Below are 27,063 nucleotides of genomic sequence, written 5' to 3' on the forward strand. Positions count from 1 at the left end.
TGCTGAATTCCTGTGTCTTGTTACTAATGCTTTTCTATTACTGAGAGGGAATTAGACCTTTCATGTTCTTATTAGCAGGGTTGCTAGATAGCTGCTTGCAAGAGTAGTATTTTGGAAAGTGGATGCACTGAAAACTGCAAGCTGTTTTACATTACAATTGAGTCACATTTTTTCATATTCTATACATAATCCAGTGTAGGAACATTGAGTACAGAATTAGTACACAGTCATGCAGTGTGAGCAGCATAAGGTATTGTTTAATAGACATTTCATCATAGATCAAACTGATACTAATAATAGAAAGTTGCTTGGTACACTGTATGCCTGTGTTTGGTTGAGTTTTTTGTTTGGTTTAAATTTTAAATTACAAGTAGTTTTATTTGATTAATGGTTAAACATCACTTTCAGTCTTAAAGTGGCTTCTTTTAAATGCATTTCACATGCCTATGAGCTACTGAAATTCAGTATTTCCATTGCAATGCTTACATCAAACCTTTTAGGTGCAATAGGTTCTGTCCCACTTAATTTTACCATAAATTTTCCTGTAGTGTAGTCAAATACTGAAATACAACAGTGGTTTAGACATGCAGCATTGCATGCTCCCTCAGATTTTACATTCTTTTACATTCAGAGTGGTTATAGGTATCCTAGCATTTGCTGTATGTTACTAACCAAATTGATTGTGCGCTTGAAAAGGAATTGTGAATGTTACTTCAAATATGGATAGCAAGGTAAGTTTCAAATTTGGAATTGACTTTTTTATTTTGTTTTTGCCACTCTAATCAATCACAGTTCTACTTAGAGGCTTCTTGAAAAGTTACCGTGTTGACTTTTAATACTGTTTTTATTTTGAAATAGAAAGATGCCTTTATGTTACTTTACTAATGCCTTTTTTTGTGGGACCATTTTAAAACAGAGTTGCTGGCATAGATGACATATTCGAAAGAGCCGAGAAGTGTATTTTCTCATAAAACCGCTATCTGGTACTAGGTTAAAAAGGGATTCCTCGCTGCTGGAGTTGCAGCGAGCGCTCATTTTCTGCTACCCAGCCACCCTCTCCCAACCGGTGCCTTTCCTCAGTTCCCAGCCGCGTGTTCCTGGCACTTGCTGACGGCAGAGCTCTCGCGTGTTCTTTCCGAGGCGCTCCCCGCGCGCCGGGGTTGCCGGGGCCGGCCGCAGGTCCCTCCCCGGGCCGGTGCTGCGGGGTGCGGCGCGGCGGCTGCCGCGGGCCGGGGCCGCTCCTCACGGCCTCGGAAGTGAGGTGGCGGCGGAGGGCGGGGCGCGGGCCGGAAGCGAGCGGGGCCGGGCTGCGGGCGGAGAGGAGCCGGGGAAGGGGTGCCGTGCAGGTCCGTCTGTCGGCGGGGGGCCGCTGCAGTCCCGGCGGGGCGGGCGAGGGCGCGGTGCCGGGTGGCGCTGGGGGACCGGGCGCGCTGCGCCACCGGCGGAGGGCCGGGCCCGGTGTTAGGGCGAGCCCTGCGGCACACGCCCACGGGCCGGGGAGGGTCTTGCCGCTCCCCGCAGCGGGGCTGGGGTCGGTGCGGCTGCGCCGGGCATGGGCAGCGGGTGACACCGAGCGGGGTCGGGCCGGGGCCTCGCCCGCACCCTCAGCGCGCGGAGGCCTCGCGGGGCCGGGACCGCCGTGCCTCGGCTGCGGCGGGGCTGCTCCGGCCCGAGGCTGGGCTGAGGGCGGGGGTGACCCCAAGGCGGTGGCAGCTGCTGCTTGTTGCTCAAGGGAGAAAGTACGGGTTAACCGCGCCGCGTTTGTCTCATCGATACTTGCTTTGCTTCCTGTTCTGCGAGGAGCTTATTTGCGTGTCGCCTCTGTTTATTTGGCTAAATGTAAGCGCATGACAGCGACAGTTGTAAATTCTGTTGTTCTGACCTAGGATAGCCAAAGGAAGCAAGGAAGAACTTTTTTAGATAGGCTATTTTAACGTTAAAAGCTTCATTAGGAAATAAAATATCCTGGTGAGTCTCTTTTCAGGTAAAACAAGCAAAGTTTTGGTTTGTGTCTGTTTATGCACAGTTCACTTATAGATCTCATTCATTCATAATTACGTTTCAAATCCAAGTTGCATTTATTTAGAAATATAGAGTAAAGTTGTTTGGGAAGATGTCCTGAATCCGTTTTCTGAGCTCTTGAGTTTTCAAAAGAAACTACTTTAACAAACCGTAAATGTTGAGGTCTGCCATTCAAACTTTGGTGCAATTCTTCCATTAGTTACTCCTTCCTGTCTCCTGATTCTCTGTGCTCATCAGTAGCTGAGGTTTTTTTGTTTGGTGGATATGTAGAGGCTTTCTTCACCAGTCTATAAGTAGGACTTTGTGGTTGGTGTTTTTTGTTTTTCTCTCCAGTAATTTAATTGGAATTTTAACATACTGCTATGTAAAAAATCTCATTCTGATCATCACATCTGGATGAAAATTTTCAACTTTTTCCATTGTGGTTTCCCTGTCACTGAGAATTACTCTCAATAGCAGCCTTAAAACAATATTGTTTTTATTTTGTAGCCCTATCAAAGAACTAGAGTAAAATTGTAAAAGGGCAATGTAATTAATATTTATTTTCATCTAATCTTACATTTAAATTATATTTTTTAATTAGATGTGCCTTAGTTTTAATGGCAAATGTGGAAGGGAGCTATTCTAGTGAATGCTACATTCACTTTCTTTTTCCAAACAGTTTGCATTCTCCTAGTAGACTTGTTAAGTTGATGTTGCTTCCTATTGGCTCTTCACTGTTAGCTGCCAAAGTTAGTAAACACTGTGCCCTGGTCTTGTTAGATACACATTTGTTTGTAAATAGAGAAACAGCCTCTGTTGTGTTTATGAAGATAGGCTTAGGTCTCTAAGTAAGGTGCTGTATTGCAGTGCGTGTGTCTTGGTGCTACCAAAAGTGAGAGGCTTTGCTTTATGGTGTCCTCTGTTGTAAGAGTTTTTCAGGATCTCTTGATACATTAGCTGAGTATGCTAAAGAAGAATATTCTTGTTTTCTTTTCCTGGATTTGTTTTCTTCCATTTTAGTGAGTAAAATTATTGTAAAGAGTTCTGATGAATGCTGGAATTCACACAAGGTAGGAGCAAGAGCCACTTGGGATGGACTGAGGATGGACTGGCACTCCACCCTTGAGGTGTATTCATTATTTATTTTTATGTGACTAAGCCTGTGATTTAGGTAGGCCTGCCCATTGTCTCTTAAAATTATGGGGTTCTTTCCTGAAATTTAGCTAGATCAGTCAAACTTCCTCTTTCCCCTACATTGCTTTTATCCCCTTTCGTTATGGCACGTATAGTTCATATAGGACAATTTTATCATCTTTACGGAAGAACATATAAAACCGTTACATACATGTGGCATGTTTGTGTCGATGTAGCTGGCACATATAGGGAGCTGAATGCATGTTAGTTCTTGAGGCTCAGCTGAAACACTTCTTGTGTAGCTCTAGGTCCTTCTTGCAGCATCACAGTGTTAAGGATTGTCTAGATTTTAAATAATCAAGTGTAACTCAGTCATCCTTGAAAATTACTGTTAAATTTATCAGCAGTCCAAAACAGAACTCGTAGCAATTGTGCTTTGCTGAGATAAAACATGGAAGTTGTGCTCTGAGCAAGTGTGCAATGCTTCTCATTTATTGCACAAGAAGGAATGAAGAGCTGTTTAAATTGTTGGTTTATTGCTGACTGATTTCTGTAGCTGATGAACTAATTTGATAACACTTAGAGTCTCTTATTTTTGTGCTGGAAAATCCCTGTTATGACCTCTTAGTAGATGTGATAGAGTTTGGTATCATGGTTAGATACAGGGTGGTTGTCTTTGGTATATGTGAACTCCAGAAATTTGAGTAGGGAGGGGAGGGAAAACCTGATCATGTTAAGAACAAAGGCTTTTTACACATCTCTTTCCTTTCAGCATCCCAAGAAGAAAGGTCCATTTTGTGTGGAAATAAGTGATTCCCAGAGGACTGTCCCAATGACAGAGCTGTCTGCACATTTACCCCAGTTTCAGCATGGGCAGCTGACAGAAAACTTCCCTGATACCCACCTCAGCAACACCGTATGTAACAAACAATTTTAGTACCTGGTAGTAGTTAAATGGTGATGAATAGTTTGTTGGGTTTCAATTTAACTTTCTGAACTGTTGTGGTGATAAGCAGTGCCATAAGTAATATGCTGCAAAATATCTGATGTTCTAAACTCATTTTTATGTATAGATAAGACCTCCCCCAGTTTAAAGTGGTGTTGGAGTGACCAAACCATCAAGGAGGGGAAAAAAGGGGTCAAGCACTCTGGTATCAAACACTGCCATTTACAGTATTTAGTGAGTTCTCTTGATCTACCTGGCTGTGGTCTGCTTGGTTCACAGGTTTCTCAGTCACAGATTAATTTTAGTCTAGGTAGAGCTTGAAGCCTGGGTTTTATTATTGCTATCGCTGGAGGATGTTCCTATGCAGGAAGAACAGCTCTGTCTTGTCTTACTTGTGAACAATGCTCAAGGTGCTCTCATGGTTCTTGAGGTTTTGGGGGAAGAGGAACTCAAAACCTGAAGTTTTATATGATTGCTTTGAAAGACCTAAGCCCGTACTTGTTGCTAAAACCATACCATTGTACCATATGTATTTTGGAAAAATCAGATTTAGGTGATCTACTTGGGTGTGGTGCTCAGTCTCTTAGACTTGTGACACCATTCTTTGTTCCTGCTATAGCTCTTGAATGACAGGTTTCCTTGTGTCACGGAAATGCTCCTGTGAGGCTGGGCCACTTGTGGATGTATCTATAGCAGTAACTCAAGAGAATGTTCTGATTCCTGTTTCAACTCTTCTATACAATCAGCAGTTTAAATAGAATTTTGAAAAATCCTCAGATAAGCATCATGCTACATCAGTAAAAATAGAAAACATGTGAGAAATTAAAACAGAAAAGTGTGTGAACTTTCCTGCTGCATCCTTTATCCTTCAAAGGGAATGAAAAAGATTTCTTTCTTTCTTGGGCAGTGAGAGATTAATTTTTATTAAATGCTTCTGCCAGATTAAAAAGTCAGAACTCAGTGATAAGCTGTGGGCTCACCATCCTTACAGATAACTTGGTGATGCTCCCTACCAGCAAAGGGTTCTATGTTCTTCTCACTGACAGGCTGTACTGATTAATAACTGCTACTTGTGCTTTTATTTTCCATATTTAAGTAACTAGTTTGGATACTAATAACAGTGTTTCTCCCCTTTACACATCTACGTTATTTTTGTATGCACCTTTAAAGGTTCTTTCCTGCTTAAGTGTAGTATCTTCTGTGGCTAACAAGTCAACCTGTGAAATCACTAAGTGCTATAATTTGCCATCTCTTCTTCTAGTCACACACAGAGTTCAACCCAGTCTTCAATATGTGCCACTGCATAGTGACCTATTAGCAGTGGTGTATGTGAGAATTGATGAAGTCCATACCCACTGTCAGACATGGTGACCTGCTGCTGGTGGATAAATCTGGATTTAATAGCTAAAAACTTCTTATCAAATATGCAATGTTTTTATCTCTTGGTTCAGGGGCATTGGTCTGGGTTTGCTATTAACTATTTTCCTGATAGGGAAAGAAACCACTATCATTTGCTTTTGATATTGTTTATTCGCCTGAAAGCGCGTAGTTCATAACTTACATTTGCTTACGGTGTTACAACAGGTGTTACTGACTTTTTAGCTTCAGAGTTTTCACTTTTAACTATGTCTGAGGAAAGTGAAGAGTCTGTTCCTTTGCTTCCACTTCAGCAAGAGTCCATGGCCTCTGCTCTGTTTAATACTGATCAGGTAGGATATAAGTGCACTTTGTTCTTTTAAGCAGTGGGGCACGCGCATGTCACGTTTAGCTACACTTGAGTAGTCTAAAAGGACAACTTATTTTCTAGCTTTAAGTGCAAATGAGAGAATAACTTGTGTAACTCTTGATGCTGATCTAGTTTTCATGCACTGTGTTTTAGTATGTAAAGGCCTTTTTTGATTCCATCTTTGTTCCTAACTAGTGAAGGGAGTAAAGTGGCACATATTGGTCTAATGTCTTCGGTTTTTCTCTTTGCGTTTTATCTGTAGCGGTGTGCTAGTTGATCAGGCTTTTCCTTTGGATGTTTTTGTGTTTGCTCTGTGAAGCTATAGATTTTTAATTTATTTTGATACATTTCCAGAGATGGGGTAAGTGCTCCCTCATGCAAGACTGTTATTACAGCAGAGAAAAAACAGCAAGTGTGTAGAAACCTAAGTACTTGGTTTGCTCTGCTTGTGCAGAGTTCCAAGGCTCTGTTAATCTCCAGTGTATTGTTACTTATGATTATCTCAGGCAGTTTATTTAGATGGTTATGTTTATTGTTGTCTTGTTGTAGACTGATAGAAATTGTGTATTTTACTGTCCAAGTGAAAAATGTTATGTTTCTACTATAATCTGTACAGAAATAGGTTTAGTTGTAACCAGCATTTCAGATTAATCAAATGTGGTCTCTTTATTTGCTTTCTCCCATATTCCCGTTTCTGACTTTCAATAATTGTGAGGACTTTATGCAAAATGCCAATGATTCATAATAAATTTTTCATTTAGTAAGAAATAATTTTGAACCCAGCATCTTTTTCAGGGCATTTTTCAAGTTAATGATGCTAAATTCAAACTAAGGTTAAAGCTGTGACTAAAAAACTGGTTGTGTCCTAGTTTTAATTGTCTAATTTAAACTATTTTAGTTTGGGGTTTTTTCTCCTCTTATATTCCATTTTCTTATTGAAAAATGAAACAAATTTCTGAGAGGATAGATATTGAAACTCTGCTGAGCTCGATCATGAGGATATCACAAAAAAAGGAAGGAATAGGCAGAGCATTTGGTGCATATTGGTACTGCATTGTAAAAGCAAATTTTTCATGAATTGGGGAAGTTGTAAAGCTTCAACCAGGGCTTTAGCAGTGTCAGTATTTACAGTTCAAAGTTCAGGGACTTGTGCTCCTTGATCACTTAAGTGCTTTTAAAAACTCCATTATGAGTTTCTGAGTGTGTACTTAACATCTTCTCTTTTCTGAGGGTGGGGCTGGGAAAATTCTGTAGAGAGAATCTCTTAAATGATTATTGATTTATTGAGAAACTGCAGTGAATTAATGAGATACAAGTCAGCAGTTATGTTTGGAAATGCCACTGAGATCAAGTAATTAGACTTCAACATTGCACATTTAAGGAAAAAACTACCTGAGTAGGAATACTTAAGGAAAAAATCATTAGGCTATTTTCAGTGCCCTGTCCTGTGTTCAGATCAATTTTATGAAAACTGAGTGGTATTTTAAAGGTATTTGAAAGGTATTGCAAAAGGTATCATCCTTCGGTTTATTGTACATTTTAATGTAATGCTAGTGACTCAAGTAAAACAGAACTGTTCTGCAGGAAGTGATTCAGAAGAAATGAGATTATTTTTGTAAGGAACCAAATATACTTTTACTTTATTGCCAATATTAAACCTCTTGAATTTGAACAGTACAGCACTGATTCTGGGCAAGATAATACACTGAAAAATGAGTGGTGTGTATCAGTTGTCACATTTTAGTGATTGTTTAGAGTGTCTAGTAATGGTTTGATTTCTTTGTAGACCGGAAAAGGTAAAGTATAGATCACTCTCCTGTTGTGTTCTCTGTATGTGCTCACAGCATATAAAAGGTGAATGTCCCCTGCTCATGGTGCTTCTTGAAGAGTGTGCAACAGATTTGTGACACCAGGAGCCTGGAGTGCAGGCCTCATGATTTACTAATAGTGATGTTCCCAGTATGTGCTTTTGCTTCCACTGGAGGTTTACCACTGTCTTGGCGTTTGAATTATACGCTTGGTGTTTCATGTATTATGCTCCTCATGTTTCAGTATTAGGAAGGACAGGAAACTCTTTCGTATTTGTGATAAGAGTGGTGGAATTTCTTCAATATTAGTGAAAGGATGTGGCAGTAATTTCCTTGGGAAAGAAGAAAATCTGCCTGCTTAACTTACCATGCTGAAGCTTTGGGATCAAATAGCAGTCTAAAGACTGAGAATTGCCCGAGTTTGATCACCATTTCTATGTCATTCTTACTAAAAATATGAGAACACCATACGTCATGAAAATCCATTTTGATGTATATTCTACTTAGTATACTCTAGTGGGAGTATTACAGTAAAGTAGACATTTTCTTATGATTTTCATGGAGAGGCAATTGTAAATGTCTGTTTGGCATTATTCTTAAGGATCAATACAGTTCATTCTTGTCAAGTTACAGGCATTCTACTTTCATGCCTCCATTTACCCACTGTAGTTTGAACCAAGGGGAAAAGATGCCTTTATTAATCTTTTGAAATTCTGGTTAAAGGAAAGGCTCTTAGATGCAGCCGGCCTACCTTTTGACTGTTGCTGTTTGTAATTGCTTCTAACATGGCCCTGTGCTCCCATTCTTTTAATAATGTGATACAGTTAATTACTACTGTTTAAATTCTTCTGTAGCACGTGTTCTTGGCAGTACGTATTACTTTACATGTTTCTTCCTCGGGGTCATCTTTAGCTTAGTGTACAAGCATATGTTTATGGAGAGTTGCTGAGGAAATTAGTTTTTGTGTATTGCAGAATGACAACAGTGAAAGACGTCGCCATGATAATAGTGAGCGCAGAAGAAATGACCATGCCGAGTCTGAGACTAATGGGCAGCCACAAAACAACATTCAACAGGTGGTGGAGCAAGATGAAGAAGAAGATGAAGAGCTAACACTGAAATATGGGGCAAAACATGTGATTATGCTGTTTGTGCCTGTCACGCTTTGCATGGTGGTTGTTGTTGCAACTATCAAGTCTGTCAGCTTTTATACACGCAAGGATGGACAGCTGTATGTATCAGTATTTTCCCCTGTCTTTTTAGTGCACTTAGATAATTTTCTTTGAGCTCCCAGTTCTTTCGGAGTCTGATTCAAGCAGTGAATTTCCTCTTGCCTCCATTTTCCCCTTCTCCAGTCCAAAGATAGTTTTGTTTTATTCCTTCCAGAAACCAGACTCTTCTCTTTATGGTACTACTGACATTTGTAGTTTGTCTGCTGCTCAGTGGGGATAATAGCTTGGCTGTTACTGCTTGATTCAAATCTAGTCCTCATTTTAGTACTTTATCATGCTGTCTGGTATTTATAAAATAAACTCCATCCTGAGCCAAAGCTATTTCACTTGTACTATACTAGAATACAAGAGTTTCAGAAAAGGAACAAAACTACTAGTGTAAATGAAATAACATATATGCCATGTTCTGGTTTGCCCATGCTGTTTGATACAGAAGTTCAAATCCAAGGGGAATATAACTTCAAGAGGTTCACTTCTGGTGAAGTAACAAAAGCTTTCCTGGCAGATGTTTCTGTAGAAGTTTTTGGGACTTTGGCAAAATATTAATGTTGCCAAAAAAAAGCCCCAGTTCCAGTGAAAGCTGATTTGAGAGAAAGGGGGCAAAGGAAGAATACTGAGCCTGTCAGAGACTGCAGCAAGTCATAGAATCACAGAATGTTAAGGAGTTGGAATAGACCTTAAAGATCAGTCTAAGTGTTCCGCTGTGAAAACATTTAGGCCAAATGGTTCAAAGCATGTTTGACTTTGAAATTTTTGTATAATAAAAGCATGTCATAAAATATTTCAATGAAACACGGAGTTCTTCTTTACTTTAGAAGTTGTTGATCAAATAATATTTTTTTGAGATTTTATTTATGGTTTTTTCTCCCTGTCTCACCTTCCCACCCCACAATGAAGTAGTTGCCCCAGGAGATTGTATTTCTTTAGGAAAGAGTGAGTTGAGCCCATACGTTGTTTTGTTGAAATCACAGGGTTGTCTTTCCTGGCGAATCCGTAGGTGAAATTCCAACTGCACTGGCCAGCCCATGAGTGGTAGCATGGAAGAGTGGCAGTGACACACAGCGTGGGAGTAGCCATATCAAACTGTGGACAGCTGTGGGCTTTATCTGCTTTACAAAGCAGAAAACAGTAATAATCTAAGAGTGTAGGAAAGGCAAGTCTTCTAAGGAATTCAGATTTGCCTAATATGATACTATGCCACCTTTCAAGTTTTGCATTAGTAGAAAAGAGATGTGCTTTTACAGCTCTGAATTGAAAGATTACTGCAGTTTTGTTTGATGTTGGCCTTACATACCAGAAACATCTGTGCATTCAGTGTCATTTCAGTTGACTTTTTGTTTTTCTAGCATCTACACTCCTTTCACAGAAGAGACAGAGACAGTAGGACAGAGAGCCCTGAATTCTATTCTTAACGCAGCCATCATGATCAGCGTTATCATTGTCATGACCATCCTCCTGGTCGTGCTTTACAAGTACAGGTGCTACAAGGTGAGTAGTTGTGCTAGTTTTATTTATTAGTACAGATTATTTAGAGAATGGAACATAATGAAAGCTTATCAAAGACGGGTGAGTGAAAACAGCAGAATTGGTGATTTAATTCACTGTTTCAATTTTGTGGCTTCTGTTCATTTGGCACAAAACAGGCCAAAGGCCCAGTGCTATCACTGCCGTCTGTTCTGTCAGTTAAGAAATAGGGTGACATTGCTTTCTATTCTTTTGAAATGTTCATACACTGAAGTCTTTCTGTGGTCAAGAAATACAAAGGATAGACTTGGTCCTGTTTTGAGAGCTCCCCTCTCCCACACTGTCCCCAGTACAGATGTCTCCCACCAGTGTGTGTGTGGCTATATACACCAGGCAGTATTCGTACAGCCAGCAAAGAGACTCTGAGGCTCTTTGTGAAAGGCTTCAATCATGTAATGATATCATCTAGGCAAGCCTAAACTTGGCCTAATTAATTGCAGTGCCACCTGAATGGAAGGAGTTGTCCATAGTTTGTTTTGGTCTTAATGATCCATTTGAGAAGGTTTAGCCGAATAAAACTTCTCAGTATGCAGTCAGGACCTTGAATCTGTTTCACAGTTGTAAAACACGTAGTGAGATTCAAAGGTTTGCTTCATTTCATTTTGTTTACAAGAGGAAGCAGTGGTTTTGGTCTTCATGTCTGTGGGTGAAACCCCTTTACAAATTATCTGCGAAGTGGCAGGGAAAATTATTTTTGTCTGAATCTGCATACATCATGGAATACTGATTTTTAACGTATGGACCTTCACTTTTATCATAATGTGGTGTTACATCTGAACTGCCAAAGTGTTGCTGTTAAACTGGCAACTCTCTTCATTCCAATGAAGTCAAATAAGTACTGTGCTTTAGCTAAGTTCCTTAGTAGCCACTTGGTTCTCCTCAGGTGCTAAAGGCAACAACTAGTTTTTACCAAGCTGTTCACATTTCTTGTTTCCTCCTTAACCTTTTAAAGCACGGCACATTTTCCTTACAAAAATAGTTATTCTACTAAAAAATAGAATTATTAGATACCAGAAATTTCCTCTGGTTATATTTTTATGCTAATTACATTAAACAATGAACTTATTTTTAAATTTCCTGTCAGAGTATTTCTATGTTGCTGTATCAGAGTGCTGTGCAATGTAGTTACCTGTCAATTGAGTTCTATTTTACATGTAGTTCTATATGTAGATTGTAGTCCAGATTATGGGGGATGGAATTTATAATGAAAGAACATTAAGCCTTTATCTGGTAGTGATAATTTGCTTATCCTCACAAGATTTTTATCTGAAAACTCTTTTGAAGAAAGGAAATACTACTTCAGCTTCACTGTTGTTAGTTTCCTGTGGTTATCTTGTACGTGATATGTTAAGCATGATCCTGATTCTAGCTCCTTAGTCTAACCAGGAACAGCATCTTTAAAGGGGTTTGTATTTTGTTAGCTTTTTCTTTTTAATTTATTATTATCTGCATTCTTCATTGTTTCAGTCTGCCTAATTGAAGTCTGACTGCTGTAGCTCATTTTAATTCTTTGTGTCTTCCAGCCCATCCTTAATTTTTATTCAAATTGTAGCAGGAAAAGCCAAATCTGTACCAGCAATCAATTAGCATCAAAGTTGTTAAACGAAGAATGAAAATTCTTTAATGAGAAGGCTAAAATCCTGTTGCAATACCCTGTTAGGAAAACAGCGAACAAAACTTACAAGAAGTACTTTGGTAAAGTCACTTGTGAGAAAAGAGGTGATCTGGAAAATGCTGTAGTAAATGAGATACATACTGAGAATAAAGCAAACATCTATGTGTAAAATACCAACTTAGGTCAACTTTTGAAACTACCTCCTCTAGTTCTGTGGACAGTAGTTATGCAAGGTGTGTGTAGAAGTTTGCTGGACTATGGCCTTGGTGTTTGACACTGTCAGCATTCATTATTTTTTTAGGATGAAACATTACTATTCGCTTTATTTTCTTAAGTGGTAGGAGTTTAAGAGCTTATATTGCACATACAAGAACTACTGGTAGAAGTCATGAGACAGCTTTCTTTGATGTTTTCTTCTAGTAGTTTCAACTAATTTTACAGAGGAATAAAGGTACTCTTGTTAGGTCCCTACTTAGTAGCTTTACAAGTTGTTTGAAAATTTGGTTCTGTTTCAGTCCATGCATACCAATATTCATCTTTGGAAAGGTTCTTTCTCCCACTTGCTGTGAGTGGTGACAGTTTGAAATACTGAGAACAGGTACTTTGGCAGTTTTCCTGCAGCATCTTTAGAGGCATCGTGCTTATTGCATGTGGGAATTTAAGTCTTTTTGAGAACATACTAGCAAAAGCCAGTCTGTTAGATTAGGAAGTTAAATGACAGCTTTTATTAGGCTGAAAGTTAAATTTGAACATCTTTTGAGAAGTAGTGTGAAGGAGGAGAATGAATATTTCAAAAATGGCTGAAAATTTAAAAAATGCATATGAGAAATTTAGCATTAGACTCAGTATACTAAATTACTGTAATGGCTGGATTTTTAATTTTTAATTTGTCAGAAAGTCCTTTGTCAATTGCATCACAGTGTGATTCCTTTAGTCTTTGTGCATATGCACTTTACTTTTATGTTAACTTTTGCTAAATATTTTAAGAACGTAAAATGCATTCTACTACACATCTTTAAGAAGAGGACAGAGAGCACAGTTTTTTAACAGCTTCTGAATACTTTAATCTTGTGAACATATACAGCAAATTTAGCCAGTTCATTTTCCACTGATTGTGTCTGTTCAAAGTAGGATTCCTTATGTGGCCTTGATTTCTAGATTACTGTTTCTGATGGATTGTCTGCTTGTAATACTAGGTCAGGTTTTATAAAAGAGATTCTATGCTGAGACTTGGACAAATATATCTCAGTTAAGACATGTTAAGAGATTACTGGAGTTAAAGGAGTCTTCAGTTGTGTTTTTTTCACTTTGCACAATAAATACCAGAAGAGTGCAGTTCTGTCAGTGCAAAGTCTGGGTGCCTCTTTTTCCAGATTTAAATCTTTTGAGTGTCCCTGCTGAGTACAACAATAAAGAATTGAACTGTTCTTTATTGAAGTGTTGAGCATGTAAGTCTGCACTCATATCAAAATTAGGGATTATGTTTATAGATGACTGGTAGAGAATATAGAAAGCCTTACATAGTCATTCATCAATGACATTTGAACAGATAAGTACTGAAGGTTTTTCTGGGTTCCAGCATTTAGTTCTGTAACTGCATTCTGAAAATTATTTGAAATCAGAGCAGCACAAAAGTGAATCATGTTTTCCATCTGTGTTCATGCTGGATGATTCTGCTATGTTATAATGGCACTGGTATCAAAATGGTCTAAAAATATACAAACAGTAGTTCTCAGTAGAGCTAAACAACATCTACTGAGAGTTCACAAAGCACTTAAAATTCGTAAGTGTAAAGTGAAATACACCAGTGTGCATAGACTAAACATGAATGTAGCACCAACCAAAGAGAGATATCTTAAATAATTTTCTTGTTTTAAACCAAAGGAAAAATAACCTTTAAAGTACTTTAATAGATGCTAAACTTAAAATAGAAGTCTAAAACCATCTGTATTGATATCTTCTTCAGGTGATCCATGGTTGGCTTATAATTTCTTCTCTTTTGCTGCTTTTCTTTTTCTCATTCATCTACCTGGGGTAAGTGAACTAAACCATTAATATGCTGTTTTTCATGTATCACTTTATGTATGTATTTATTTTAGAACTAGACCTTGAATCATAAGAGGGGGTGAGTAAGCTATTGCAATAAAATTTTTCGTTTTATATAGGCTGATAGAGTGCACATAAAATAGAGTGTGATTTATAGGTTTATAGTGCATCTGATTAGGTACAGAAGCTGTCCATCACATGCATCACCAGAATAAGCACATCTTGCTTATCAGAATAAGCATATCTTGGGAGGAGCTGTTCTGCTGGCATGTCTTCTGATAACTTAATTTTTCATTGACATATGACTCAAGGGCAGTTGTTTACATCCTGGTTTTGATTGTTAGCTGTATATGCAAAGGCTGTTTGCACGGAAGTGATGGAAAAGAGTCAGCTGGAAAGAATCTACTGTCTCACCAAAATATATTCAGTGCTTTTCTTCTCAAATTTGGAAGCATGCCCTTGTCCAAATGTCAAAAAAAATTGGCCAAAATACTCAGTATTGTGTAAAATGAACAGCCTCCTCAGGGTTTGTAATTAGAGTTATGTCATGAAATTATTATACACTATATGATATTTTTATGCCACTTGATGACAAACACTTCTCTTTGAAGAAGCTTATTTAATTTGGTCTCAGGAGAATGTGTTCTTCCCTATAGTCACTAATTTTTGCTAAAAGTGATCTGTGATGCATTTTGTGGTCAGTAGTTTCTCTAACCCTAACAATGGCTTTTGAAATATAAGGCAATTGCTTCATCTGCCCCTCCTTCCTTACTGCAATGCTGGCTTCCTTTTGCCAGAGATTCAGAGAGTGAGGGCATTTGTAGATCAATTATACATGATGATAGTAAGGGACATCCTATTAACACTGAACATCTCAAAGGTTAACTGACAGCTGAAGAAGACAAGTTTCCTGCAGGAAAGTATTATGCAAATTATAGGGCTCTTAGTAGCTTGATGAGTTGGTAGCAGCAGATTCTGCAAAAAGCCATCACGACCATTTCTCCCCTGAGTGAGCAGAAATCACCTGTGACTTGGTGATGATATTTGTTTATTTTGATTTTACTTACTGAGGTTCTTAATTAGTTTATAGTATTTTGTGTGACAAGGGACATGGTTAATCCAAAATTAAAGGTTTTTACATCAGTGTTTTTGGAGAATAATAGAATAAACATGTATCTTTGAAGTTATCAAAGCATTCCACAGGCAGCATGTAAGTAGAGATAGATCTTTGCATACCATTAAGATCCATTATAACCTTACAAATTCTGATTGTTCTGAATTTTAAAAGTTATGAGCATAATCAAAACGACTGATTTGAAGTAATGTCCTTTCCTGTCAGTTTCTACTTTGAGAAGGAAATAGAACATTAAGGAAATATTTTTTAAAAGCAGAAGAGTTGGTGTGAAGCAAACACTGGCAAAATTAATCCTATTGTGAAAAAGAATTAAATACTAATTGGAGAAAGAATTTTACATTTATGCCACTACATTGAATATGAAAATTTTTAAAAATATATTCTGAAGTTTGCATCGGTAATTTGTTTCCATTGTTTCAAGAAAATGCAGTCTATATAATTTTCCTTTTTTTTTAGCGAGGTTTTTAAGACATATAACGTTGCCATGGACTACATTACGGTGGCACTTATGATCTGGAACTTTGGTGTTGTGGGAATGATTTGTATCCATTGGAAGGGTCCTCTTCGGCTCCAGCAGGCATATCTCATTATGATAAGTGCTCTCATGGCCTTGGTGTTCATTAAGTACCTTCCTGAATGGACTGCGTGGCTTATCCTGGCTGTTATTTCAGTGTATGGTAAGTTGAGGAGCAAGGCACAGTAATAGGTCCTGTGGTGGGAATTTCTTTTATGTCCTGACTTTTCCACTTGTCTGACTAGACCTTAAAAAAAAAGTGGTGCGTGTGTGTGTGTATCATCCAAAGACACAGATAAGGTGATTACAGGTTTCATAAGTAAGATCATGATCCTAAACTGAGATCAGTTCCCTGTAGATGAGGACTTTGTATTACTGTATGATCCCATCTTCCTTCATGTTTCCTGGACTCTCTAGATTCTTGGGAGAGGAGAACTGAAGTAGTTCAAGAGAGGAAGAGATGAGAGAGACCCATTTTGATATTTTTTATGAAGGTGGAGAATTTTCAGCTTCTCATTTTCCCCAAGAATCTTTGGAAACCCTTGTACATTCAGAATTTAGGAGTTGGTTGTTTCTGTGCAGTCCCATACAAATACAGATCTACCCAACCTATGAATTGCTCGAATTTGTGGACATAGAAGCAACAACCTGGTCCATACCTGAATAATATAGTGCGAAAGAAGGAAGGAAGAATTAAGAGCAACTTGTGTTACTCGAAGTCATTTTGTGTTTAGAAGGATATGGTTGTGAGATCTACTCCTTAGCTTTTTTTATTTTTTTAGTTCATTGTAGTTGTCACATACTGCTCATTTTCAGAATGATAGCTGAGAGAAATCTAGATGTAGTTTTTCCATCAAGCTCTAGGGGGCACTGAGTGCTTGGTAAGAAAATCAGTGTATCCTAAATACTGATTTAATTTCCAGGCAAGACTAAAATTCAGTTACTTAGACATAATTAAAACATTACAGCTGAGTGAAGATATACTCTTAATTTGAATTTTTTTGGAAGCATATAAGTGTGCTGAATATGTGCTCTCAATGTTACTGATCATGATAAAGACTGAGAATCTGTCCAGCTATAAGTGCAGGCGTTGACAAGATTTGATTAACTCTGATACAGCAATGTACTCCTTAAGTGTCCTCTGTCTTCAAGGGGACGAAAATTGTCCCCTGTGTGTATCCTCATGGATCGCAAAATACACGAAGAAAGGCTTCCCATCCCCCAGCCTGATTTCCACCCTTCATGTAACTGGAACAAATCTGAGTGCTCCAAGCATTCAACCTTTATTAAGTGATAGCAAAATGAAATTACTCGAGATCAAGTTCCAAGATCGTGATGTAGTTGTTTTGAACTAAAGGGGATGTAAGCTTTCAAAACCTGTGACCCTACACGAAGAATTCTTTACTTGAATGGGACCAGCAGTGGTGCCAGGGCAGTTGGCTCAGGTGCAGAAAGCCTGCTCTGAGCAACACACAGCTCCTGACAGGTCAACTATTCCTTTCAGTGTCAGATTTAGTTTCAAAGTAATTTAAAGACATGCGGTGAGTGAACAAGTGCAAAAGGCAGTAACAGTGTTAGAGCTCTCTATTCCAATATGCCTGCTTCACAGGAATTAAGTAAGCCTCCCCTGTTGTCTTAAAATTTCATTTAGCATTAAACTTAGGTTACAAAAGGGTTTCCCAATAGAAAGCAAGCTTGGGTATTTCCAAGATGGTAGTTGAAGAGTAGCTTTCTTGAATTATTCACAGGTCAACATATAGGCACAGGTACATATGCAGTTGCATAATGTCTTAAGTGAGAAATATAATGTTTTAAAATTTGTATGCATATTACAGTAATATGTAAAATAGGTTGCATAACTGAGAATATTAAAAAGCATTGCTGTAGGATACTGAATTGTGGCCAGTGGTTGTCTTCAAAATCTGTATTCAGGGTGCTTTTTCTTACTTCAAGTCTCTCCAAGTGTTATAGAAAAAAACTTAACTCTCTCTGCAGGGATGTAAGATCTGTTTGCTCTTCCCTTCAGATTTGGTTGCTGTCCTGTGTCCTAAAGGTCCTCTTCGTATGTTAGTTGAAACAGCTCAAGAGAGAAATGAAACTCTCTTTCCAGCACTTATTTACTCCTGTAAGTACATTTTGTTAAATTCTTTAAGCTTGCAATCACCCGCTCATCAGAAGCAATCTTCTCATTTTTCTGGGTTTTAATAAGATGCTTTTCAGCTGAACTCTTCATCTGCTCACTTGGGCCTCAGTTTTCATTTCACTGTTGACTGAAAAATGTGGAATATCATCTGACTGAGACATTTCAAGATAAAAACCAGCCAATGTTTTGTTCCAAAATACAAACAGGAAGAATGGTAACAGACCTTGTTTTGGATAAAGTGCTATGTCCTTAGGCTGTGAATTAAGTCTGTTCAAAGGGCACAGTTGTTTCCAGAAAATATTTACCAGCTTTCAGTCCTTAAATAACCTGTGTTATTTAACCTGTATAAGAAATGTAAGAAATTACTAGAAAGAGGTTTGTTTCTGTGACTGTTTTCTCAATGGCTTGGAATGGTCCTTTTTGGTAAATTGTTTCTCCCTGGAGTTGTAAAAAATATCCTATTGAATTAACTAGCTGTTGTGACCTGTGTATCAATTACTACATCATTCCACTGTTTCCAAAGTTCCATGTTGCTAGTCGTAGTCACGTGGATGACAGTGAAAGAGGCTAATCATAAATCATTATGCTACTGGTGTTCCAGACAGGCCTGTATTTGAAAGCAGGAACTGTGCTGCAGACTGGCTACTTCAGGGACAAGCTTAGAGAAAGAGGAGGACTTTCTTTATCTGTCACATTTGCACAGCATCAGTAAAATGTGGTATAGCTGCCTGTTACTCTGTTTTGTGAGATGAGAGATTAACACTGCGAACTTGAATTAAAATACACCTTTTATATGTAACAACATTTGGTTACCTTCAGATTGGAGAATTTTTTGTGATGGTGAAGGCTGAGAACAATTAACTTTGATGTAGATACTGCCTCTGAATTGACATAATTCCGTAACAGGGTTTAGAGGCCTTTTTACTTGCAGATAAAATAACTTATTAATGAAAAAAAAGTAAAGAAATTGTTGATTTTCAGACTGAGCCTTGTCTGTAGAAGTAATTTGTCTGGCAACAGCTGTTGCCAGTTTTTTTGATAATCTAGTAGAAATAAAATTTTATTCACCAGTTTTTTTAAATGTGTTGTTGCTGGTACTGGCTGTATTCCAGATACTATTGTGCTTTAATGAAAGTAAAATTGCCTGTTGAAAAAGATAGTTGTATCAAAAAAACCCATGAAAAATGAGAAATAATGGATTGATGCTAACACTATCTCAGATTTTCGTACATTTGAAGATGCAATTAGCTATGCTCTTGTGGTTTGGATTTTTTTGATAGCAACAATGATATGGCTTGTGAATATGGCTGAGGAAGATCCAGAAGCCCAACGGAAATCCAAAAACTCCACTTACGATAAACAAGGTGAGTTTTGCTTTGACAAACCTTTGTCACTTCATTGGAATACATGTTTATGGATACTTGTCTTTTAGTTTTTTAAGAGTCCTGGGTGCTGTAGGAGAGTAAAATAATGGAGACCTAATTGTTTACTTATTTCGCAGTAAATGTTCTTGCATTCATTTTTCTGAGATCTGGGGTGCTGGTGTTGAAATAAGTCAATATAAAACTATTAACTCAGCTCAACTGCTTGTCAAAGTGGGATAATATAGTATAATACAAACTCATATTTGTGTTAGATAGAAACATGCCTAGTCCTTTTGGATATGCAGACAGTGTTTAAAACACGGGGTTTGTTTGTTTATGTGTTACTAAAGCAGAGTGCAGTTTCTGAATGTAGCATGCTTGAAGGTGTCCATGTATATGTAACTTCCAGTAGTTTTCTATTTTACTGGAAATTAGGCTGTCAATGTCAGCTAAAGAAGCTAATTAAATATTAGATGAGAGTTTATTCCTTAAATTGTGATCTTTGTTAGGTTACCACAGAACTTCCATTTTCATATGTGTACTCTCGAATACTGGGACTGGAATGCAACATGTAGGTGCTGTGACTGCACAGTGTACATTGATTGCTCATTGTTTAAGTATATATTAAAATCTTAAGTGAGGATGTCTTGTGATTGTGTGTGCCAGTGTTAGATGTTACTAAGCATTATGGAATACCTCTATCTTGTTCTTCTATGATCTTGTATATAAGTGGAGAGATTTTCATGTTTTAGAAGGCACATTTTTGGAGGAGTCTTAAATGCCTTTCTTCCTTTGAGCTCCAGCAAGCCAGACCCAGAATGAAGATGCTGAAGCAGATGATGGTGGCTTTAGTCAGGAATGGCAGCAACAAAGGGACAACAGAATAGGACCCATTGAATCAACACCTGAATCACGTGCTGCTGTTCAGGCTTTACCCAGTAACTCTCAAGCAAGTGAAGACCCTGAAGAACGTGAGTATGGGCTACTGAAAAGCTTACTAAATGTGTCTGAAAAACTTACTAAACCTGAAGTTAGTCAGGCATCCTGAGTGCACAGATGCAGGATTCTGTGAGCTATTAGCAACCTGAATACTGATAATGCTTCATAGGAATAATGGTGTTGCTTTTTGGTAGCATTTCATTTTGTTGCAGGAGTAGTATTTGCCATATTGCTCTTTAGCTTGATACACAGACTCAAAACTTATGTTGCACAAGCTGTTTTCAGATGTGGTCAGTTGCATTAGACTTTGTCTTTTCCATGCAGTGTTCTGCTGTGTATCACCTCTTTTGCACATCAGGCCCTGTAAATGGAGTCATTACCCGTTTTTTTAAGCCTCAAGATTAAACTGCTGTAATCCACTTGGTAGGAAACAATGTTTAAAACCTGATTGGAGACTGAAATGAATGCAGGATGCAGTGGGCTTACTTAGTTTTTTCCAGCATCTTGCTAAGGTAAAATATCTTTGAAGGGTGTATGTACCTGTTTTAACAGACTCATGATTTCCAGTTGGAGTTCAAGCTGCTATTAGATTTGCAAAGCTCTAAATAAATTAGGGTGTGCCTGTCTAATAAACTGCTCTCCACATGTCATGCTGTCATATTTTAGCAGATGCAGCTGCTTCCTCTGATTATCAGGTTTAAAAATACAGAGAGTTCTACTTTAAAAACAGTTTTAAAATTTGCTTTGTCTCAAAAAGTCCAAATTCAGCATGCTGCAAATCCTTTTTAATTTCCAGAGCTTAAAAAAATAGCACGCAAAACTTTTAGCAAAACGCTATTTCAGTTAATTATTTAACTAAAACTCCCGTCTAGTCAGGCTCATAATTTTCTCCTTCCTGTATTCCTGCAGTGAGTAGTAATGATCCTGCAGTGAGTAGTAATGACTTGTCAGCCAGCATTAGTTTACTACAAGTCTGGAGCATCCAAGGTCTGTTTCAGCAGCTAGAGGATGTTTTAGTGCTTAAGAGCTTTTAATGAATGCACTGATCTAGGCATTTTGTTGGAGGCCTATTGAAAGACAGTAGGGTTGCCTTTTTTCTTTTATGCACTGGCTCCCTTTTTTTCATTTTCCTTTCCCCTCTCCCCCCACCTTCATAATTAATCAGATATCCACCTGTGTTTTGTTGTTCTTAGTTCCTCTTGGTACTCCAAAGTGAGTGTTGGGCTGAACTGTAGTGAGGTGGGAAAGTAATCAATAAGCCAAATTAAAACAACTGGTTACCTGATGCTGGCCTTTCTTAATTAACATCTTGGACTAAAAGCTCAGAAAGTGAACTGACTATTCAGAAATGTTACTTGCAGAAATAATTGGATATTGTGCTCCCAGAGTTGTTGTTAAGGTGGCAATTACTGTATAAAAGAAGAGAGAATGAATTTTTCTAAATCTCCCATCTTGGTCTAAGTATGTTAAGTTTTTGCCTCTGTGATATGCTCTGTACTTACACAAGTGCTTTTAAGAACTACCTGCATAAGAATTCTGTAGGAAAATTGGGAAGACAGTGGAATATTTTGCAGTGCATAGGTTTGTAACTGGCAAATAATATATTTTCTGCAAGGGATTTACTTTTTCCTCTCCCTCAGCCAGTTGAAAGAAATTGCTCTTCAATATTCTGTTGAATATGACAAGAAACAACATAAGTCAACACCCCTCCACAAATAAAATTACAGCTGAGTTTGTATATACTGTGTTTATATGTTCAGGAAAATAGGCAAATTCTAATTAATTGTGTAGTGTAGTGTTTCTAAGCCACCTTGTTTCACAGGAGTTTATCACTTGATTCAGGAGTGGTACTAATTTTGAAAATAAAGCGTTGTTTTCAGCAAGTCTCATTAATAGTTAATGTAAATATGTATTATTCTTTGATAATTACTGATGTGTAATATTAGTAGACTGAGACTTAATGCTACTATATGTTTACTTTGCAGGAGGAGTAAAACTCGGTTTAGGAGACTTCATTTTCTACAGTGTCCTCGTTGGCAAAGCCTCTGCAACAGCAAGTGGGGACTGGAATACAACTTTAGCATGTTTTGTAGCCATATTAATTGTGAGTATTATGTAAAATTATAATAGGGATATAATATATATAGATATATATATAGGGATAATATATATTATAATAGTTTCTAATGTTCATCAAGGACAAGGTTGTAACTGCTGCATTTTGTCTTTGATCTTGTTTATTGGGTGGCCAAACTGAAAACTGGTGGTGAGGACTTGAGCTGTGATTTTTTCATTGGCTGTACATCTGTCACTAAAGCCTTTAGTTTAGGAAGACATAACCGTAGAATTAGTATTTATGCACATATATATTTATATAATCTTTTGCTTGTCAGAGTTCCCTAATCTCTCCCTATTTTTTTGTGTTTTGTTTTTTTTTCCTTCCCCTCAGGGTCTGTGCCTTACACTTCTGCTTCTTGCCATCTTTAAGAAGGCCTTACCAGCTCTTCCAATCTCCATAACCTTTGGGCTAGTTTTTTACTTTGCTACAGATAACTTGGTGCAACCCTTTATGGACCAGCTAGCATTCCATCAATTTTATATCTAGCAGACATGATGCGGAAATGGATATTTGTAGCAAATCTGGGAGGAGGAAAAATAGTTTTCCCTCAGTTCTCAAGTGAGACTGAAGTCAAATACTCAAGATTCCAAGGCAGAATCATTACAACTTCCTCCAGTGGTGGTTTTTGATTTGCTTTTTTTCCTGAGACAACTGCTGCACTGGGCACCATATGAGTTTTCCTGTGTGAAGGTGGCTTCTTCCTGATGGCCAGTCTAAGCCAGGTGCTGTTATATCAGAGGTCATCTGATATACATATCTCTGGTAAGGACCACCTGTGTGAAATTTGCTAATGCTTTCACCAGCAATGTGATGTCTTACCACAGGCCGATTGTTTTCACAGCGCTAAGGGTGCTCAGGACTTCCTTGATGTTAACAGAGGAAGCTGACAAATCACATGGAACTTGTACCTGTAACCACTCGAAGAGAGAGAGCCCAACCTGGACTTCTTCAGCAGTGATATTTTGACTGGAGTCTTGACTGTGTAATGGGAAAGGACTTTGTAGCAATTCAACAAAGGGAGAAAGTACTGTCACTCTAAGAGTGCTCCATGACTTCATAGCCTCTGTGCCTGAGTGTGTTCAGTTTAGTAAATTTAAAAGCTTTTCTTTTTCCCACACTGGAACTAGAACCTCTTCTCAGTTTTAATACTTTCTAGTCTCAAGCATGGAGTGCACCTTCTGTACACCTGCTCCAGTTTTTGTAGCTGCTTAAACTTGGACTGAATTATTTGGCAGTAGAGGATCATAAGGTCCTAATTTGGATCTTCCATTCTAAAAAGTTAATAAACTACCTTAAAAAGCAGTTTTGGGACTTACTTTTTGTGCTCTTGCAAATCATTTTGCTAGAACACCATTTCAAACCCCACGTTTGAAAATAGTCACTAACAGCATGGACTGCATCACTGGTGGATGTTCCTTCTGTTGACATTCTTATGAAATAAGTAGACCTTTGCAGCAATCCCAGATGGAGTTTAGCTTGCCAGATCTAGAGATCAGAGTGCTATTAGGAGCTCTTCTATTGCAGCACTGAAATTATTGGTCATCAGAAATGTGGTTTAGAGTTCTGTTCACTTGAGTATTGGTGACTCAGCTGTCTTAACACCTCAGACTGGCAAGGATTTTTTTTTTTTGTGCAGTGTCTTTATTGGTGAGGATACATAAGTTAGATGAGAGATTGCTTAATGTCACTAAGGAGCAAAATTTGTGACCCTCTTCACTTTATTTACCTGTCTCGTGAGGAACTGGCAAATTGGCAAAATGAAGAACAGCTCAGTATCACTGAGAAGAAGATAGCAGATTTTGAACTTCTTATAAGAAGAGTCTATTCAAACCTTAAAACTGCTTAACTCTGATTTCTTCTTCATTTGAAAGAACTCATCTATGAATAATTGCTCAGAAATGAGACTAATGAGATTAAGTTAGTTTTGCCATAAATTCTTACTGTGTACAAGTAATGGGGTTTTTTTGGGAACCATAGAGAGTGGATGGGCATTCTATTTTTCCTGCATCTTGATACTGGAGTCCTTGCCAAATAGAGCAACTGTCAAAATCCTGACACTAGCTACCTTTTTTTCCCTGGGGTTTTGTTTCAGTGCCTAGGGATTCATAGGGCTGAAACATCAGAAATGCTCACCAACCATTGCCCAAGTAAAGAAAGAAAGGCTGTGATGTATAAATCTGCTTTAAAACCAAGAAAGACTTCCTTTGATTGTCCTTGGTAATGTATGTGTTTTCCAGTATGACTTGTTAACTGTAATGTTAGCATTTACGTTTTCATAAAACACATTGTCTTGTCTCATCTAAAGTACTTTTATTCATCTCATTTGTGTGCTGATTAATTGTGAATAGCATTAATAAACCAACTATATCAAAACTGCTTACAGTGACTTTTCAAGTCAAACTTGTTTGTGTTTTCTAGCTTAAATTACTGTTTGATATTTTGTTGCAATGAAGTCTGACTTAAAACAGGTTGGTTGGTGAGGGTTTTAGGGATTTCTGTTGTCACTTTTTGGTTGGTTTTTGTGTTTGGGATTTTTTTTTTTAACAACACTTTGAATTGTTTTTATACCATTGTAACTTGTCCCTTTCCTGAGCATTATATCTATGAAAATTCCTTTGTGTGTTTTATTGGGCATCCCAGCTATAGTTCCATTGTATAGAACAGGTTTGCTAAGAGTTGGCATCACTGGCATTTGTGTATCTGAGCTGGCTCTCAGTTAAGGTTGTTACTTAAATCCAGAAGTCGTCTATTTTATTTCTTTTTTTTGGCTCCAGTATGCAGCAGGGGAGCATTAGCTCCATTAAGAGTTGCTTTAGAATCTGTAGAAATGTACAAAAGCCTTTTCACGTGCTTGAGTGGGTATTAGATGTGCAACCCAAGGAAGAGCTCAGAACCTTCCAACACTAAATTGCCAGTCTTCCACTTCCCAGAGCTGCTTCCGTTATTCCAAAGTGTTAATTTCTGAGCTAGTGTAGACTTACAGTGGTAGAGACTATAACATTTGTATTCACAGAAGCTGTTCAAGTTTATGTTTGAATCTCAAAATAAATTTAGAAGGGAAATTGCTTTTATAGGCAGCTATGTGTTAAAGTACACTGCTTATTACCAGGTCTTAGGTACACTTTCAAAAACCAGATTAAATTTTCTACATTTGTCTTCTCAGACCAAATCATGGTAGCTTATGTTTCAGATGAGATCTTGCAGCTAAGGATTATCTCAGAACATAGGTCCAAATAAGGTTCAGTTGCCAATAGGGTTTGTTTGCATTTGGGTTGTTACTACACAAGTGTGAAGGTTGTGTCACTTTCCTCTCCTTTGTCTTGAAACACTGATCTAATTTGAGGTCATGATTCAACTTGGTTAGATTGTTGTAACTGAAAGATTTCTCATAAGTAGTCTGCATTTTTGAGAGAGTTTCCATTATTATTAAATTGGTATGTTAATGACAGCACATTAGACTGTACTCTGAAATAAGTATGCTGTAACCTGAGTAGATTCATCCCTTCTGTGCTCAGGCAGATTGACTGGTAACTGTTGTGTGGCTGTTCCAGTGTTGGTACATTGAAACTGTCTATCACAGTAGCTTTCTCTCCCCATTCAACTTACATCAATAGGTCTCCTTCTTTGGCTAAGATTCAATTCAATATATAAATGAGAAGACATAATAGTTTTCCTAAAATCCAGGCACTTCCATTTGTCTCTTTTTGGTTTTTTTGGGGTTTTTTTTTCCCCTTCTGTTGGAGGATTTCATCCAGGGCAAAGAAAGTTGGTTTTACAGCAAAGGCTTAGGATGCTGTTGTACCTGTGTATGGCTATTACAGTCACACTCAATTTCAGTGTCATCTGTGTGAGGTGCATACTGAAGGTGTAAGAATGTGACTCTGCAACAATTCAGGATAGTTCTGGATGGGTAGATGACGACTTCTTTGAGCCAAAAAAGTCAAGGGCTGTTCTCCACTAAAAATGGCTGATCTCCTCAAAGTACAAAGCAGACACAGGCTATTTCAGGCATGGGAGGCGGGTGCTTCTCGGATATATAGATATATATCTGTACCTATAGAGATACAGATTCATCTACTCTGGACTGGTAGATGACAACTCTTCTGCCATTTGTGTGGTCAAGGATTAAATATGCAGAAGTAAATTTTGGGTGGATGGTACTGTTCAACAAAGCTTATCACAATGCTTTCTTCAAAAAATTACTTCTGACAATGCTGTTGAAACAAGTTTAATGGACTGTGGAACATGTCTGCACTGTGATTGCATCTCAGTGGTAACTTGGTCATTGGAAATGTTGAGACATGAACTAGAATGGAATTCTTTTACACTCAAAGCATTTGCTGTTTTCTTTTTTACAGACACTGGTTTGTACATAACCTGAATTGAATGTGAATGTTTTTTAAACACCTTTCTGGTTCTTGATAAGATACGATTTTGATAGATGATTGCAAATTTTCCTGTATTTGTCTAATTATTAAAATAAAAGTTGCATGAATCCTGATTCATCTTGCCTTTACTACGTTATTTTAAAGCCATCACTTAAATCTCTTGGAGGCATAAGCACTGTAGTTATTTTTATTCAACATTTAATGAGTAAGATTCCTTTCTTAAGGCATTTAAGTAGCTGCCGTATTTCCTAGCAATAGAGCCTCAGCTGGTTTTTGTAGAATTACTTTCTTCTAAAAGCTACTTTTTGTGTTCCTTTAAAGAGTCAGTCAAAGCCTATTGCAAAAGCACCCATAAGGTATAATTAAGGCGCAAAAAATGAGATTATACTGAAACACCAGCTAGCACAATGGAGATTACCAGGAAAA

At 37.9% G+C, this 27,063-nt stretch overlaps 1 protein-coding gene across 4 annotated transcripts; it reads left to right on the forward strand.

Annotated features, from left to right (window-relative positions):
* Window positions 1–1,318: 1,318 nt before the first annotated feature.
* On the forward strand, window positions 1,319–26,750 carry PSEN1 (presenilin 1). 4 transcript variants are annotated; one of them, XM_033062530.1, is made up of 11 exons: window positions 1,319–1,346; window positions 3,911–4,054; window positions 8,593–8,849; window positions 10,197–10,338; window positions 13,956–14,023; window positions 15,627–15,847; window positions 17,711–17,809; window positions 19,108–19,191; window positions 19,989–20,162; window positions 22,116–22,234; window positions 22,580–26,750. In XM_033062530.1, the coding sequence occupies exons 2-11, from the start codon at window positions 3,971–3,973 to the stop codon at window positions 22,733–22,735; spliced, it is 1,404 nt and encodes a 467-aa protein (XP_032918421.1). In that variant the 5' UTR covers window positions 1,319–1,346; window positions 3,911–3,970; the 3' UTR covers window positions 22,736–26,750. The 4 variants fall into 4 exon arrangements, with proteins under 4 accessions (XP_032918421.1, XP_032918425.1, XP_032918422.1 ...); XM_033062534.1 differs by having other exon boundaries at window positions 19,995–20,162; XM_033062531.2 differs by lacking the exon at window positions 1,319–1,346 and adding an exon at window positions 5,669–5,793 and having other exon boundaries at window positions 3,968–4,054.
* Window positions 26,751–27,063: the final 313 nt, after the last annotated feature.

This window comes from Catharus ustulatus, chromosome 6, assembly GCF_009819885.2.
Source record: "Catharus ustulatus isolate bCatUst1 chromosome 6, bCatUst1.pri.v2, whole genome shotgun sequence".
Classification (NCBI taxonomy): domain Eukaryota; kingdom Metazoa; phylum Chordata; class Aves; order Passeriformes; family Turdidae; genus Catharus; species Catharus ustulatus.

Excerpts from the sequence above, each read along its gene's own strand:
- PSEN1 (XM_033062530.1), top strand. The coding sequence starts at position 3,971 with ATGACAGAGCTGTCTGCACATTTACCCCAGTTTCAGCATGGGCAGCTG. Across the intron at positions 10,339-13,955 it reads ACAAGTACAGGTGCTACAAG|GTGATCCATGGTTGGCTTAT; the intron begins GTGAGTAGTTGT and ends TATCTTCTTCAG. Across the intron at positions 20,163-22,115 it reads AAGTGAAGACCCTGAAGAAC|GAGGAGTAAAACTCGGTTTA; the intron begins GTGAGTATGGGC and ends TTTACTTTGCAG.